This window comes from Artibeus jamaicensis, unplaced genomic scaffold (genome assembly GCF_021234435.1).
Source record: "Artibeus jamaicensis isolate MK-2021 breed Jamaican fruit bat unplaced genomic scaffold, CSHL_Jam_final contig_415, whole genome shotgun sequence".
NCBI classification, from domain to species: Eukaryota; Metazoa; Chordata; class Mammalia; order Chiroptera; family Phyllostomidae; genus Artibeus; species Artibeus jamaicensis.
The window spans coordinates 36,404,776-36,421,929 of NW_026521823.1; the positions used below are offsets into that span (position 1 = coordinate 36,404,776).

The following is a 17,154-nucleotide window of genomic DNA, read 5'->3' on the forward strand; positions in this document are numbered from 1 at the left end:
TACTTTTCACACGTCCGGTCAGTCACAGCACCTTCTCCATACACTGCACGAATCTCTTCTTTTTTGAGCTTCAGTTGCATTTTTACCCGTCTTGAAACAATAAAGCATAATATACAAAAACTATTGCATATTTTCTTCCATGTTCAGTATTGAATAGGCTACACAAAAATTCCCCAATTTTGATAAAATTTTTAAAAATGCACGCTGATGTGACAGCTGTCACATACAATCTCAGAAAATTATTTCAAGTGAAGTTAAAGACAACTAAGTACTACTAGAGCCATCTTAAAGAAAAAAACAATGAAATTTTTGGCCAACCCAATATAAATAAGTGGAACAACAAATCAATGTCTCTCTCTCTCTCACCTCCCTCTCCTTCCTCCCTCTCTCTAAAATCAATTTTTAAAAAGTTAGTAGTAGTTTTCTAATACTAAATTTAAAATCAATCACCCTCTTATGTATGGTGGTTCCTTAAAAAATTAAAAATAGAGTTGTCACATGATCCAGCAGTCCCACTCATGAGTATATATCCAAAAGAACTCAAAGCAGAATCTGGAAGAGAGATGCGCACACCCCTGTTCATTGCAGCTTCATACAAATCGCCAAGAGGGAAAAGCAACGCAAAGTCCATGGTCAGACGAATGGACAGAGAAAATGTGGGATGTGCATCGAATGGAATGTGGTGCCGCCGTGAACAAGAAGGAAGCCCTGCCACGTGCTCCAACAGCGGTGAACCTCAAGGACGCTCTGCTAAGTGAAATGAGCCAGTCACAAAAGGATCAAATACTGCATGATTCCACTCAAAGGAAGCATCAAAAGTAGTTAAAACCACAGAAACAAAAACTGGAAAGATGATTGCCAAGGGCTGTGGGGAGGGAAGACTTGGTGTTCAATGGGTATGGAGTTGGTTTTGCAAGATGAAAACGTTTCTAGAGACCTGTTACACAACAGTGTGAACACTTTTAACACTACTGAACTGTGTACTTCAAAATGAGTAAGATGGCAGATGTAATGTTATTTATATTTACCACGCAATGACAATAGTCGGCTCTGCCTGGTGTGGCTCAGTGGATTGAGTGCGGGCCTGCAAACCACATGGTCGTGGGTTCAATTCCCAGTCAGGGCACATACCTGGGTTGTGGGCCAGGTCCCCTGTGAGGGGTGTATGAGAGGCAACCACACATTGATGTTTCTCTCCTCTCTCCCTTCCTTCCCCTACTGACAACCTTTTATAAATAAAAGATTTTTTAAAATAAAAGATTTTATTTATAAATTAAAAAATTTTTTACATAAATAAAATATTTTTAAAAAACCACAATTGCCCTTGTATAAATGAATAATTAAGAAATTAAGCCATCATCATCACCAAGCCCTTATTATATGAAATGTTAAAGGGACTTATCTAAGAAAAAGAAGATAAAAAATATGAACAGTGAAAGGACAGCAAACTCACAGTTATTAACAACCACACCTAAAACAAAAGCAAACTAAGAGGACAGCTAGATCAGGAGCAGAACCATAGAAATGAAGATCTCATGGAGGTTTAGCAACAGGGGAGTGGGAGGAGAAGGGGGGAGAAGGTGCAGAAAATAAGTAGCATAGATGGTAGGTAGAAAATAGATAGGGGGAGGGCAAGAATAGTATGGGAAATATAGAATCCAAAGAACTTGAGACACATGGTAATAAACTAAAGGGGGGGAATGGTAGGGGTGGGGGGTGCAGGATGGAGGGGAATGAAGGGGGGAATAGAACAACTGTAATGGCATAATCAATAAAATAAAAATTTTAAAAAAAGAAAGTAAGCCATACATTTAGACATATCCTGAACATTTCTAAAGATGCAGAAGTGGATTTGTGTGGAAACGTAAAACGAGAAGTTTACCAAAGCCACACCCTCAAAGAGGTTCTGGCTTTAGATCAGTGTGTTCTATGGAGGCAGGGGCAGAAAGAAGACACTTGTTCCCAACCAGAAATGTGGGACCCCCATGTGCACAACACTGTGTGTGCGCGTGTGCACCTCCCCTCTGAGCTGTGGCTCTGTGTGAGCACGCGTGTAAGGGCACCTCAGAGCTGTGCACCTTGTGACACTGTGGCTGGTCGGTACGGCAATGACAACATTCCCGCCTTCATTCTGTGTTGTATTTGGGTGGGTAGAGTGTCCTGTTTAGTTTCTGGGTGACTCTGCCGATTGGTTTGTGATGCATTTTTTCCAAGAGGAAAGAAAAACCTATAGAGAGATTCTAACTTAGTTTTCTTCATAAATACTAGGTTTAACAGGCAATAAGTCAATGTATGTGCTCTGATATGTGACCAATATGACAAGTAATCAGTAGTTAATAAAATTTTTTTTGCTTGTCATGTCCCTTTAAGTATAAAAATACTGAAAATTTTATTGATTATGCTGTTACAGTTGTCCCAGTTTTCCCCCTGTGCCCCTCCATCTGGTAGCCCCCCCTTACCTCCAGCAGTCCTCTCTTAGTTCCCGTCCGCGGGTCATGCGTGTAAGTTCTTTGGCTTCTCCCTTTCCTAATCTCTTCCTAACATCCCCCAGTCTATTTTGTTCCTATTTTTATTCCTTAAAGTAGTGCTACATTTTAAGAAAGAAGGGATCATTGGCAAACTCTCAACTACAGTCAGAAACAGTTTCATCGAACCTGAATAGGTGAGCGGGGCAGGGGGGGCCCTGCTTAGAACCAGGTGGCAGCATCGCTCTCCTGGAAACTCAGAGTGGAGCGTCAGGCAACCGTGGAGAGAGCAGCCAGGCCAGGCTCGCTGCTTCTTTAATTTAGTTGTTATTGATTGTTTAAAAGCTCTTACACAATATTTTGCAGTGGTCGAACGTCACTTTGAAAGGAGAAGGGGCGGGGAGCGGATGGGTGGGCGGAGGACCGGGAAGGGAAGGAGGGAGGAGGAGATAGGTACACGTACGAGCTCGGCCAGGGGTGGGGGCTGTGGCCACCTGTGCCCCTGCTGTGCCCGGTTCCTGGGGTGCAGCCAGAGCTCCACCGCAGGCCTGTGGATCCCAGTCTTCTATTCCACTACGTCCTGTGTTTCACAGAAGAACCTAGAACATCCCTGGGAGCTTGGGCATGTAAAAGTCTAAGGATGACTAGGAAACAAGACCATACCTTTCATTTCAGCGCTGCCTGCTGGCCTCTCGCTTAGACAGGAAAAGCTGAGTAACGGCCTGACTCAGTCGAGATGACCTCTGTTGGCAGACAAGAGCCATGGCATCTCCTTGACAATGCAGTTTTGCAGACCGTGGGAAATGGTTGTTGTTCCTGTGAAACACCCCACAGGAAGCGAATGGCGCATATGTACACAGGCATGGCCTCGTATGTTCTTTAACAACTGGGCGTGTTGGTCACCTTCAGTATGACGTTGCCCAAATACAGTAAGGCTGCCATCCAGTTGACTCATTCTGCAGGAACTAGTTTCCCCAAAAGTTCAGAGAGACAGGAGGAGAGGAAGAGGCATTGACAGATGTACAGAGAAGCCTGCTGAGTAGCACACTCCGTTTTTCTTTATTCCATCCGGGCCCAGAGTGCCGGCCATTAATGCCAGCTCTTAACACTGGAGCCTGACCAGTCTTGCCATTTGTCCCTCTTTTCTTCCTAACTCAGTCTGAAACATGCCTTCTTCCTTCTAAATTTAGGAATAGAATAGTGCCTTCTTCTGCCTTTGGGTTGTATTCAGTGTTCCATGTAACCGAGTACCCTGCCTATAACTGTTACAAACAGGACTTCTAATGGGTCCCTAGTCTGTCTCCCAGGAACTAGGATTCCACTGTGTTCTCAGTTTTAGTCTTAAAGTGGCACCTGTAACTTTGTCTTTTTTTTTTTTACCAAGTAATAGGAAAACCATCTAGTTCGCAGAAGTTCACAAGAATCGGACAATGATCTTAAAAAGAAATGTGACACTTGGTTGAAGAACATTTTAAGAATTGTTAATTACACATAAAAGAAGACTTTTCAATGTTGATTTTTTCTGACTTTAAAGGTTCAGTGCAATTCCAATCAAAATTCTTAATGTGATTTTTTTGTGTTACAAAAAGAACATCGTTATAATGATCCTCTGGCTACACATTATTAAGAAGAGAAATTATGCATGTAGCCTCTGTGTTAATAGAGATTCTATATCTACAGTGGTTGAATCATTTCTTGCTCTGATCAATTTTTTAATTTTTCTTTATTGAATTTATTGGGGTGAAATTGGTTAATAAAAGCATACAAGTCTCAAGTGTACAGCTCAATAAAACCTCATGTGTACACTGCACCATGTGCTCGCCATGCAAAGTCAAGTCTCTTTCTGTCCCCATTTGTCCCCCCTTTGCCCACTTCCCCCTCCCCCACCCCTTTTTTCCTCTGGCTGTCACCACACTGTTGTCTGTGTCTATGTGCCATACAGATATATATATTTTTTTCTTTTTTGCTTAATTCTTTCACCTTTAGTCACCCAGCCCCTCAACACCCTCTCCTTTGACAGCTGTCAGTCTTTGCTATGTATCTATTATTCTGTTTCTATTTTGTTTAATTAATTTTGTTCATTATATTCTACGCATAAGTGAGGTTGAAGGTATTTGTCTTTCTCAGACTGACTTAATAATTTATTAATTAGCATAATAATTTCCAGGGTCCACCTATGCTGTCAAAAAGGGTAAGGCTTTCTTTTTTATGGCTGAGTAGTATTCCATTGTGTAAATGTACCCTGGCTTTTTTATCCACTCACCTACGGATGGGCACTTAGAATGTTTCCAGATCTTGGCTATTATAAATAACACTGCAATGAACGTAGGGGTGAATATATTCTTTTAAATTGGTGTTTTGGGGTTCTTAGGATATATTCACACAAGTGGGATGGCTGGGTCATAAGGCAGTTCCATTTTTAATTTTTTGAGGTATCTCTATACTGCTTTCCACAGTGACTGCACCAGTCTGCATTCCCACCAACAGTGCACCAGGGTTCCCCTTTCTCTACAGCCTCACCAGCACTCGTTGTTTATTGATTTATTGATGATACTCATCCTGACAGGACTGAGGTGATAGCTCGTTGTTGTTTTAATATGTATTTCTAGGCCAGTAAACATTTTGGAGTGTTAAAAAATTTTAATTTCATTTTTATCTAAGTAGTATCATTTTTAGAATATGCATGTTGGCTAGAATCCAATGAAATGGACTCTTTTTGCAATAATAGAGGGAACACAAACTATTTAGAATATTATTGGTAATATGCAACTAGAACTTGAGAAGTAGTTGTACCTTTTATATCAATAATTCCATTTCTAGAAAACTGTTCAAAGAAATAATCATAAAACAGACAAGGATTATTAGGGCTATCTCATTATAATAAGAAGAACTGGTATGTTAGAAATGCAATGATCAGACTTCTCGCTATGATGGAGGCATAGGTAGACAGACACACTGTGCCTCCTTGCACAACCAAAAAAAGGACAACAACAAATTTAAAAACAAAAACCAACCAGAACTGCCACAAAATCGAACTATATGGAAGTCTGACAACCAAGGAGTTAAAGAAGACACACTCACCCAGACCGGCAGCAGGGGCGGAGATGGGCAGCCACATGGAGAGGACTCGAGGCAAGGGGGCAGCTGGTGGACCGAGGGTCCCACATTCGCATTCAGATAAACCAGGAGGAACAACTGGGGAACAAGACAGACCCGCACCCCAAGGCTCCAGCGGGGAAATAAAGCCTCAAACCTCTGACTGAAAACACCTGTGGGGGTTGAGGCAGTGAGAGAAACTCCCAGCTTTACAGGAGAGTCTGTTGGGGAGACACAGAGGGACCTGGAACTTACACAAACCACCTGCCCAGGAATCGGCACCGGAAGGGCCCACTTTGCTGATGGGTAGCAGGGGAAGTGACTGAAATCTAGCAGAGAGTGGAGCACTACTCCCTCTTGGGCCCTCCCCCACATACAGCGTCACAACGCAGCCACGTGGGTTGCTCCACCCTGGTAAACACCTAAGGCTCCACTCCTAACAGGTGTGCCGAGACAAAAAAAAATGGCCCAAATGAAAGAACAGATCAAAGCTCAGGAAAAAAATACAACTAAGCCGTGAAGGGATAGCCAACCTATCACATGCAGGGTTCAAAACACTGGTATCAGGATGCTCACAGAATTGGTTGAGTATGGTTGCAAAATACAAAAGAAAGTGAAGGCTATGCTAAGTGAAATAAAGGAAAATGTACAGGGAACCAAAAGTGATGGGAAGGAAACTGGACTCAAATCAATGGTTTGGATCAGAAGGAAGAAATAAACATTCAACCAGAACAGAATGAAGAAACAAGAATTCAAAAAAAATGAGGAGAGGCTTAGGAACCTGGGGGCATCTTTAAACATTCCAACACCCGAATCATAGGGATGTCAGAAGGAGAAGAGGAAGACCAGTTGAAAACTTCTAGTTGAAAACTTATTTGAACACATAATGAAAGAGAACTTCCCCAATCTGGCAAAGGAAATAGACTTTCAGGGAGTCCAGGAAGCCCAGAGAGTCCCAAAGAAGTTGGACTCAAGGAGGAACACACCAAGGCACATCATCATTACATTACCCAAGTTTAAAGACAAAGAGAAAATCCTAAAAGCAGCAAGAGAAAATGAGACAGTTACCTACAAAGGAGTCCCCATAAGACTGTCAGCTGATTTCTTTAAAGAAACCTTGGAGACAAGAAGGGGCTGGAAAGAAGTATTCGAAGTCATGAAAGGCAGGGACCTCCATCCAAAATTAGTCTATCTGGCAAAGGTATCATTTAGAATGGAAAGGCAGCTAAAGTGCTTCCCAGATAAGGTCAAGTTAAAGGAGTTCATCATTACCAAGCCCTTATTATATGAAATGTTAGAGGGACTTACTTGAGGAAAAGAAGAAGATCAAAACTGTGAATTGTAAAATGAAAACAAACTCACAACTATCAGCAATGGAACCTAAAAAAAAAACTAAGCAAACAACCAGAATGGGAACAGAATCACAGAAATGGAGATCACATGGAGGTTATAGTGGGGAGAATGGGAGAGGGAGAGAGGGGGGAAAGGTACAGAGAATAAGTAGTATAAATGGGAAGTAGAAAATAGATAGATTTTTCTATGTTCTGGAAAATAGAATAGCATAGGAAAGGTAGAAGCCAAAGAACCTATAAGTATGACCCATGGATATGAACTAAAGCGGGGGAATGTGGGTGGGAAGGGGTGTGCCGGGTGGAGGGGAATAAAGAGGGGGAAACAGGACAACCATAATAGCATAATAAATAAAACATATTTAAAAAAAGAAATGCAATGATCGAGAACTAATTAGATAAAAGCTGACATAGCCACTAATATAATATTATGTAGCCCTTACACTTAGGTTTTCAAAGAATGTTTAATGATCAAGAATCTTAGGTTAGCAAGGAGCACTGCCGACCAGTATCAGTAGTGCTGCCATTCTGATGCAGTGTGTTTAATGTACGCAGAGGAAAAGATTGACAGGCAAAACAGTCAAAATGTTAACAAGAATTTTCACTGTTTGGCAGAGTTATAGGCAATTGAATTTCCTTCTCAATATTGTTTCATAGCTTTTGTTTATGTACGGTAAGATACTACTTTTATAATCAGAATAATCAACACTAAAATGAAAGCCCATTTCTTTAGCCGCATCTCTCTGAGTTTGAAATTCAAATACACAAATAGGTAAAAATATAGAATATTTGAAAACTATAGTCAAATTTAATTAAATAGATATATAAATAGATCTAGAACTTTGGATAGAAAGCATTTTTCTCTTATCTACAGAACACTTACAAAATCATTAATATCTTGACCATGAAGATCATCTTACTAAATTTTTTAACATGAAATGTTTTCTAAATATAAGCCAGTAAAACTAGAAATTACCAACAAAGAGGTAGCCGTAAATAGCGCTGCTTACAAATAAGTTTTTTCTAAATAACTCCTAATTCAAAGAGGAAATTGGTAAATGAATAATTTTCTTGTGACGTAGTAGTCCTTCCTCACCCGTGGAGGACTCGTTTCGGAGCCCGTGGGGACGCCGGAGAGGGCGGGCGGTCAGTCCTGAACCCGGCGCACTGGGTTTGCTCCTAGGCACACACACCCGGGATGAGTTCTAACTTATAGTCAGGCACAGTAAGAGGTTCCCAATAGCAGCGAATAGTAAAGTAGAACAGCTGTAGCCGCACTGTAACGCCCACCGTGTGAATGTGTTCTCAAACACCGTATTGTCCTGCACGCGCCCTCCTCGTGCCGATGGGAGACGGGAGCGTGTCCACGCGGCGCGGCGAAGTGAGCTGCACGACGCGGGTGAGACAGGCTCGCCCGCTGTCCTGCATCCCCAGAGTGCGTTTGTGTCACATAAAAATTTATTCTGAGTACATTTGACATTCAAGTTAATCTCCTCAGATTGAGAGGTGCCTTTCGAATATTCACTCAATCAACGTTTATCGATTATCTCTCTGCCAGCCGCCCTGGGACACAGGGATGAGTAAGATGCAGCCTCCAGAAGCTTGTGATGGGGAAATAGCAACCGAATCTAGAAATAAAGTCTTTAAAGTGTTTTTTCTCAGGCAAGAGATTGCCATCTACTTGGGCACAGGCCAGGGCCTTGCAAATTTTTAGCTGTGGCACCATTGAAAGAAAAATACTTTGCCCTGGCCAGTTGGAGTGTCGCCCCACAGACCAAAGGGTCGCAGGTTCGACTCCCAGTCAGGGCACATACCCAGGTTGCTGATTTAGTCACTAGTCGGGATGTGTACAGGAAAGCAAACAATCGATGTTTCTCTCTCAGATCAGTATTTCTCCTTCTCTCTCCCACCCTCTCTCTCTAAAAACGATGAATAAAATGTCTTCAGGTGAGAATTAAAGAAAAGAAAGAAAAATAATTCAAATCAGGCTTATCTTCAAAATTTGTCAGTATCAGGACTCAGAACTTGATCCAGTTTTGTTCGAATGCATACTCATAAAAAAGATTACCATCAGTTATAAGATAAAAATTAGGATAATTGCAAATGAGTCACAGTTATGATTACCACTTTTAAATAGGGACAGAAATGCTGAGTTGATTGGCAAAATACTAATGTTAGATGTATCAGTAATTCTATGATGTTTGCTTTATTCAACCTGGTTTTACCAAAATACATTTATTCACTTACAGAATTTCCTTTCACTTAGCATTTTTCTTCTTTTCTGTAGGAATTCATTTTATCAGAAGATTATAACAAGATGACTCCTGTGAAAACCTATCCAGGTAGGCGTGAGAGTGGTGCTTTGCCCGGCCCGGACTTGGGGAGGATTCCTGGTGGCTCCCCGGCCACAGGAGGGGCCTTACTTTAAGTAGGCTGGCCCTTTAAAGCAGAGCAAGCTGAGGTCGCAATTACCCCTGTTTCAGAGGGAAGATGCTGAGGCCTGAAGAGGTAAGCTGACTGGCCTGTGGTCCTGCAGCTGGTCCAGTGCAGGGCCTCAGCTGGTCGGTGTGGCTGCCCAGCCCGCAGCCTTTGGCCTTTGGCCTCTGGCCTCTGGCCTCCAGCCTCCCACCCACGCTACCACCTTGCTCGCAGCTGTGCGGCAGGCGTGGAGACCAGGCTCAGCGTGTGTAGACTAAGGGAGGGAATTACGGTTGGATGGTAGCTTCACTACCGCCAGACTGCCACAGGCCATTTCCTTCCTGTGGATCGGGAGTGACGTTTGCCACGGATTTCTTTGTCCAGGCCAACAGTGTCTCGGGATCAGAACACTGGACCTTGTAACACCTTGAGGTCATTTCATCCAAGTCTCTAGGCCTCGTTTATCCCGTTGGCCACCCCACATCTCCTCGGAAGCCTCCAGACCCATGCTGACTTGGGAAAATGCTAAGAATTGAGTTTTTCAGTTGTGGATTTTGAACCAAAATTCATTTCCCTGTAGAGTTAGTCTCTATTTTTTTCACACGTCACTTCTCCGGTATTTTTTGAGTAACTGTATTTATCGAGTACCAGTCATTGTTCCAATAACCGAGGACTGTAATAGTGAACAAGATGTGTGGTATCTGCCCATGAGCAGTTTACAGTCACGTGGAAGATACAGACGGGTAACCAACCAGACCACTCACGTGCTGTGTGATAACGGGCACATATCGTCAGTTTGGTACAAATAAACTCCTATAAAAAATCAAAAACTAATGTGATGTGCCAAGTGCTAGAACGTTCATTCCCCTGTTGGTCTTTGCTCAGCCAATTGGAGCCACAAAAAATAAGTATACTCTCTCTTACACATGACGGCTTTTTCGTGATTTTAACACAGTCGTGAAAATCCAACCCCTCTCCATTTTTTCCTTGTTTTTTCTGGCCTACGCATTTTATATTTTCCTTTACATGACCTGAGTTTTTGTTCTTTAACATATTTTTTTAACTGTCTTTGTTACAAATCTTGGGCTATCATGTTGCACTGTTGGGGCCATTTTAAAAATGGGACACATTGTGGCGTGCAGCTTCAAAGGAGACTCCCAGTGACCTTTGCCTCACGGTATGCGTGTCCTTGAGCGAGGGCTGGATCTAAAGCAGGCGGGGACTGACTATCCCATCTCAGACTAGACTACAAAAGACAGGGGCTTCCGTCCTGCTCCCTTTCCCGATAGACGCAGCTGCCATGCTGTGAGCTAAGGAACAGAGCGGAGGCCATGTCACAGTCAGAAAGGACCCGAAGCCCTCGGTCAGCAGCCTGTGGGGGGCTGAGTCACATCAGCACCGCGTGAGAGGCTTGGAGTCGGCTCCTCCCTCTGCCAGGCTTTCAGATGAGACCACGGCCCACCCCTCTGTTCCGTCCCGAGCTGAGTGGCACCCACGTCACATAAAAACTGGGACGAGCCCCTGTAGAGAGGCATCCCCCAGCTGCTGATGAGAGCCCCTTACCTAGCCTGTGTCTGCGGAGGAGGGGGAGGGGAGAAGAGAGCGCTTCACCAGCCTCCCTTAGGAGACTTTACGGTTGTTGTCTTGCCTCTTGGTTTGCAGCGCATCAGAGCAGAGTGACGATGGTCCTGTTTGTCCTGGAGCTGGAGTGGGTGCTGAGCACCGGGCAGGACAAGCAGTTTGCCTGGCACTGCTCCGAGAGTGGCCGCCGCCTGGGAGGGTACCGCACCAGGGCTGGGGCCTCGGGCCTGCAGTATCCTTTGCTGGGGAAAATCCCTTGGTGGGAACTTAGTGCTGACTTCTTTCTTTCATGGAAATTTGAAGTATGTGCAACTTGAAAGTTGTTTTGTTTTGTTTTTTAATTTGCTGACTTGCCCTGCTGGTTAAGATACTCACGGACTTTTTTAATGGACAAATCCTCGTATAGGAGGAGTGAAGTGAGGTTATTTCGCCTGAAGTTAACAGACTCCCGCTGCGGAGAGGCTGTGGTCCGCTGTGACCTGAAGCCTGATATCTAGATAGAACACGGCCCAGGCTCTGAGCCTCAGCCGGGACAGGGAACCGTGGGACATGCAGGTGAAACCATCACCGAAACGCAGCAGTGTAGATACTGAGGTTGGGAACACCACCAGTGGCTGGCAGAACCACAGGACTCCTGTTTATTTAAAAACTTGAGAGCCTGCCGTGCCAGGACCCTAGTAGGCTGGCTGGCATCTACCGACTGTGTTCCAGGTCCGAGACTTTCCCCAGACATGCAGAGAGGGAGTGTTTTTACCTCCCGAGTCTCCAGGCCCCATGAGCTCCACGTGAACACCTGCTAATGCCGAGTGGTCCTCACGTGTGGCCCACTGGGCTCCGGCAAGCACAGGCCTGACAAGCGTGAAGCCTGTCGGATGATGCTTGGAAGAAGAAACGAGCCCTGGGCTTCTTAATTCAAGAGCACAGAACTCTCTTCACCTTCTGGCAAATGAGGAAATAGGTGGAAACAGGTTACTTGTCAGCCAGAGCTGGAAGAAATGGCAAGACCTGCTTTCAAATTTTCATCTCGTTTGTGAACTGCCTCTTCGGCGATTCTCAGCAGTCGAAAGGGCCCCTTGCTCTTTCCTGCAGCAGCCGTATTTGTGTGTGTAGGGCAGTGGCCCTCTTACTGTCCTCCTGGAAGCACAACATGAAGGAACTGATAATGGCCTTCGTGGAAGGCTGTCAAAGTGGCGAATTACCAGTAGGACCAGAAGCAAGGACGAAAACACATGGAGAGCAGGATCAACTGATCTTTGAGAGGATGGTACCACCAGTTAATAAAAGAAATCCCAAAGCTTACTTTTTAAAAGCCAGTTCGGACGAGCCTAATGCTTGAACTGAAATACAGGAATTGCTCTTGCAAGGAGGTCGATGATTTCTTCTGGTGCTCAGGCCAGAAGGGCCTTGGAGATCACACTGTCCAGCTCCTTGGACAGGTGAGCCAGCTGAGGCCCAGGGAGGGGCCCGGGCCTCACGTGTGGCCGCCCGCCGGTGTGCGGGGAGATCACCACCGGAACCCAGGTGTCTGCTCGGACTGCGGTGGTTCCCCCTTCCCGAGCAGGACCGAAGGCACCAGGACAATGTGTTGTGAATATGGTGGCTTCCCTGTCACCAGCCACGTGGAGTGATTCATCTTCTGTGTCACTTAACCAAGTCAAGGAACAGAGAAAAAAAATACAGATCTTGCCTTTGAGAAGTTTACTTTCTTAAACTCTCTGAAAATGAAAAACAAAACAAATACGCAGAATTAAATTTTTGCTGATTACAGTAGTCTTGACTCTCCTCAGGGTCTCAAGAAGTTGTCCTCATTTTTCAGTCATCTCCTCTGGTCACGGCACATGTGGTTTACCAGGCCAACGATGATGATGATGATGATGATGATGACAGGTGGTTTACCAAGCCAACGATGATGATGATGATGATGACCATGACGCCGCCGTGATTGGATATCAGAAGCCTGTGTGTGTGGCACCCAGTGGCGTCATCCATGGCCAGTTTCCATGACCACCCAGCCTCACCTTGCCGTTCAGGTGGAGGGGAGCTGCAGCACTGCACACAGACAGGCCCTTCCAGAAGATTCTCTCAGGTCCACCAGTGTTGCCGCCCCAGCTCCGGACGTGGAGCCACACTGTCATGGCTGGCGGCTGGGAGCATGTAGACTGAGGCCACCACGGAGCTGCTTCTGCCGTACAGTCTGCGCCCAGACCACGTGGCTCTCCCAGGGCCGGACGCTGCTCTCCACCTGGTGCGCAGACTGTGAGCGGGCAGCCCGTGCGGCGTGGTTCACGGGAAGATCAGTTTTCAAACCCACTTTCTCATGGACACCCCCCACCCCCACCTCTCTCTCTCTTCTTTTGGCCGCTGATCATCCCGACAGGTTTTTTTATTTGTTTTGTTCTGTTCCTGTGTGTGTGTGAGATAAGGGAAGAAGAAGCAAATCTGCATCAACACAAAATGTTCAGAAAAATAGCATGACCCTTATTTCTCTTCATAACGGACACTGGGTGGTAGATGAGAGACCTCTACAGATGAACCAATTCTCTGCCATCTCCACCTCTGTCATTCCTGCAAGCCCATGAGTGACAGAATGAATCACGTTGAATTCGGAGCTTTTTCTTCCTTCGGGCCTTTGCATGGAAAGTGAATATGCCATGAAAATAACCAAAATTGAAGCAGAGGAATAAGGGAAGGCAAAGTGACTGACCAGTTTACAAATGGAATTATCGTTTTCTGAATAACCTCAAAATCTTTGGTTGCTTAAGCTAAAGAGCTGAAGCTTCAATTATTAAATGGTCTATAATACCAGCAGCAACAGCAACAGTAACTGTAATAATAACCCAGAGAAGAGAAAAAGAGTAACTTACGTTTGCAGCGCCTGGGCGTTTTTATAGTGCTTCTGTGTAACGTTCCTTTGTTCACCACGAGGGCAGTGAGGTGAAATAAGAACAAAAAGACACAATTCCTCATTTCCATAGTGTAGAAACCAAGGCCCAGAGAGGCTCGCATAGCTTTCCCACTTGCTCGAGGTCACAGGACCGCTCCCGGCAGCACGGGGGGGAGGACTTGGGGGCCAGGGCCCTTTAGCTGGCCCTGCGCACAGCCTCGCACAGCAGAGTGTTGCACAGCAGAGTGTCAGCGTTTCTCCGAGGCCCCGTGGCAGGTCGGTGGGAACAGAACCATTTCCTCCGCCACTTACTTCCCACTGTGTAAATGCGCCAGTGCTCTGTCCGGGGCCCCCCTTTCCGTCCCATCGTTGGCCCCGTTTGATCCCATTTCTCAAGCTCCCACAGCAGAGCTCAGCTAGTCTTCATCTGAAGGTTCCGCTCACGGGGAGATGTGTGCAGGATGTCACCTGCGTAGAGAAATGCCTCTCCACCAACCAGCCCCTTGGGTCCAGTCCTGTGCCGGGAGAAGAGTGCTGGAGGGCTATGAAGAGGATCTCGATTTTCATGTTTCCTCGTATGATACTCAATGCCAGTCACTCCGGCGCCGAGGTTGTACTATATAATTTTATCTCAGCCCTCTTCCAGATCGCTTGAGTGGAGTTCACGTTCTTTAGAGAATTCTGTTATTTACCTGCAGTGATAAAGATTGCTGGGTATCAGATTGAGTTTGGTTTTTTTTAATCTGTATTATAATTAATCAAGATTTAAGGTGATCTTATTTCATATAAATCTTAATATAGTTTTACATATATCTACTTGTTTGTAGATTATAACTTTTCTCCCTTGTTCTTGAGATTGGAAGAATTTGTTATGCTTTGTTCTCCTTCACTTAAAAAAAAAATCTTACCATGAGAATTTTCAAAACCTGTACCAAATTGGAAAAAACTGTATAATGGACGCCCACAGCTTAATCGCTTGGGTCCACTGTTGGGTCTCCTGCCCCTTTTTGCTTTCTCTCTCATTTGCTGGGGTGTTTTAAAGCAAATTCCAGACCTGACATCATTTCATCCTTACAGACCGAATTGGGCACCTCTAAAAAAAATAGGGACCTTTAAAAATACTCATGATGCCGTTATTACTCCTAAAAATTTATGACCATTCTTTGAGATTGTTGAATAATCAACCCATTTTAAGAATTTTACTTACCATTTCTAAAATGGCTTTTTGCGGCAGTTTCATTTGAAGTTGGGTCCAGACAAGTCCACGCGTTGGATCAGGTTGTCCCAGCTCCTCAGTCTCTCCGTCTAGAGCAGGGACCCCCCCCCCCTTTTCACACCACTGTCGAGGTACCGAGTCCGTCCTCCTTCGAGCGTGCAGTTGACCTCCGCTTCCTGCTGTGGTCCTTTAACTGCCCCTCTGCTCCGAAAGCTGCCTCTACAGTCCTGACTCAGCACAGATTCGGATCCCCACAGTGACAGGTCTGCCAGGTCATTGTCACTGAAGACAGTGGCTCTGCTCCTGCCTCTCAGTTGCACTCATGAGGATGAGGGGCGGGTCTTCTCACTGGGTGGCAGGTAAGGAAAGGGAGGGCAGGGGGAGAAGAAGGTAGAAAGCTTAAAGTGAAACAGTGTGGTCACGTCTCCCATTAGCTCTTAGAGCCTCGTTAGGGTGAAAGCTATCCAGACAATGTGTTTTTCTTTTGTAAAAGCCATTAAATTATACCCAGTAACTTACACGATTCAAAAGGGTGATGTCCAAGAAAATGGAACGAGGTTTTGCCTTCCCCCTCCTACCAGGTCAGAGGCTGTTAGGAGATGATAGAGGAGAGGACCGAGGGAGGGAGCCCGGCAGGAAGGCTGTTCAAGTTCTACACTAAACTGGAACGAGAGTTCTAAGTGCGTTGGAATTAGGCTTAGGTCAGTAAGACATGACTCCCCGCTGTGTGTTTTGGGGACAGCCCCGCAGCTTATGTGACAGCCACCTCGCTTTTCGGCAAGTTCGTCTGGTCCCTTCCTGCCCCAGGCCTGCAAGGACCCGCTGCTTTTAGTGCTTCGAGATGGCTAGGAAATACATGCATGTCTTACTTCAGAAAAGAACATGAATTACGTATAATATTTCCAATTCAAATGCAACGTTATAAGATTTTTACTTTATTCTTATACTTGATTCTTTTATCTTGGGCTGCAAAATCTTAGTTCCTAACGCGTTGACATAATTCCTCATCTGCTTTGTCCTATGGTTTATTTATGTTGCTTTAAAATAATACCAGTAAAATTATAGTAACAAGACTGCTGAGTGAGATTTAGGTTTCTCTGCAGTTCTCTTTTCCCCAGACTACATTCTACAAAGGACACACAATCAAAATGTTGTGTTTTAACGTCACTTGAAATAATTCTGTTAACTGGTTTTATCCCCAATTTGATATTCAGGTTCATTCATTTTACATTATTGTCAGTTTGGGGAATTTTTTTGTTTTAATTTTATAAATGTTTCTCATGTGTAAAATAGTTACAAGATTCCCAAGTGGAAACTATATATAGTGAGAGAGATGCCTCGCTTCCATTTCCATCCCCTCGACTTGCCCCTTCCCCCTCCTCCACAGGCAGCCCTGTCTGTTGGAGCGCGACCCACCCTTTCAGGGCTTCCTTTCTGAAAGTGAGCACACACTCCTGTGTATCTTGGTTTTTCCCCACTTAGTAATATATCCTGAACGTCACTGCACGTCCATCTGCTTGTGGTATGGAGTTCTTTTTCACCCCTGCATAGTACTCCATTGTATGGATGTGCCATAGTGGATTGAGTAAGTCCCTGTCTGTTGGACTTTTGGGTTGTTTTCAAACTTTAGCTGTTACAGGAGTGACATGGAGTGAATAGCCCCCATCACATGCCATTTGGTACTTTGGCCCGTGAATCTTGGGGACAGCTCTCTAGAGGCAGGGTTGGTAGGCATTAGCAACCTGGAAATCTCACTGGAGACTCAGCACTTTGGATTCTTACTGGAGACTGGTCACACGGGCAGTCTCCAAGTGGCATGTACCAGACTTTCAGACCCCCCAAGCAGGTGTCTGTCATCAGCCATATTGTTTGTGCAGTGACAGCACAGGGAGCCACTCTCGCCTGTGAATGGTGGGACCCATGTTCCCTGATGCCACACCAGGCTGTTGGCGGCCTCTCGAAGGAGAGCAGCCAGGCCTGCTGAGTGAATGCTTTCTTTGCATAGCACCCTTTTCATTTCTTGAACTATCCGTTCATATATTTTGCCTATTTCTCTATAGCCTTTTTCTTTATTGCTCTTTTTATGTGTTAGGGATTGGCACTTTTTGTGACGTGCGTTGTAAAATTTTTTTCAATTGGTCTCTT

General features: G+C 44.9%; 1 protein-coding gene across 1 annotated transcript in view; it reads left to right on the forward strand.

Moving 5' to 3' along the window:
* Positions 1–17,154, forward strand: part of WDFY2 (WD repeat and FYVE domain containing 2) — a 117,312-nt gene that overhangs the window by 79,411 nt on the left and 20,747 nt on the right. The window contains exons 4-5 of the mRNA XM_037132442.2: positions 9,198–9,252; positions 10,991–11,141. Coding sequence (XP_036988337.1) covers positions 9,198–9,252; positions 10,991–11,141 — 206 coding nt within the window. The remainder of the gene's footprint in view (positions 1–9,197; positions 9,253–10,990; positions 11,142–17,154) is intronic.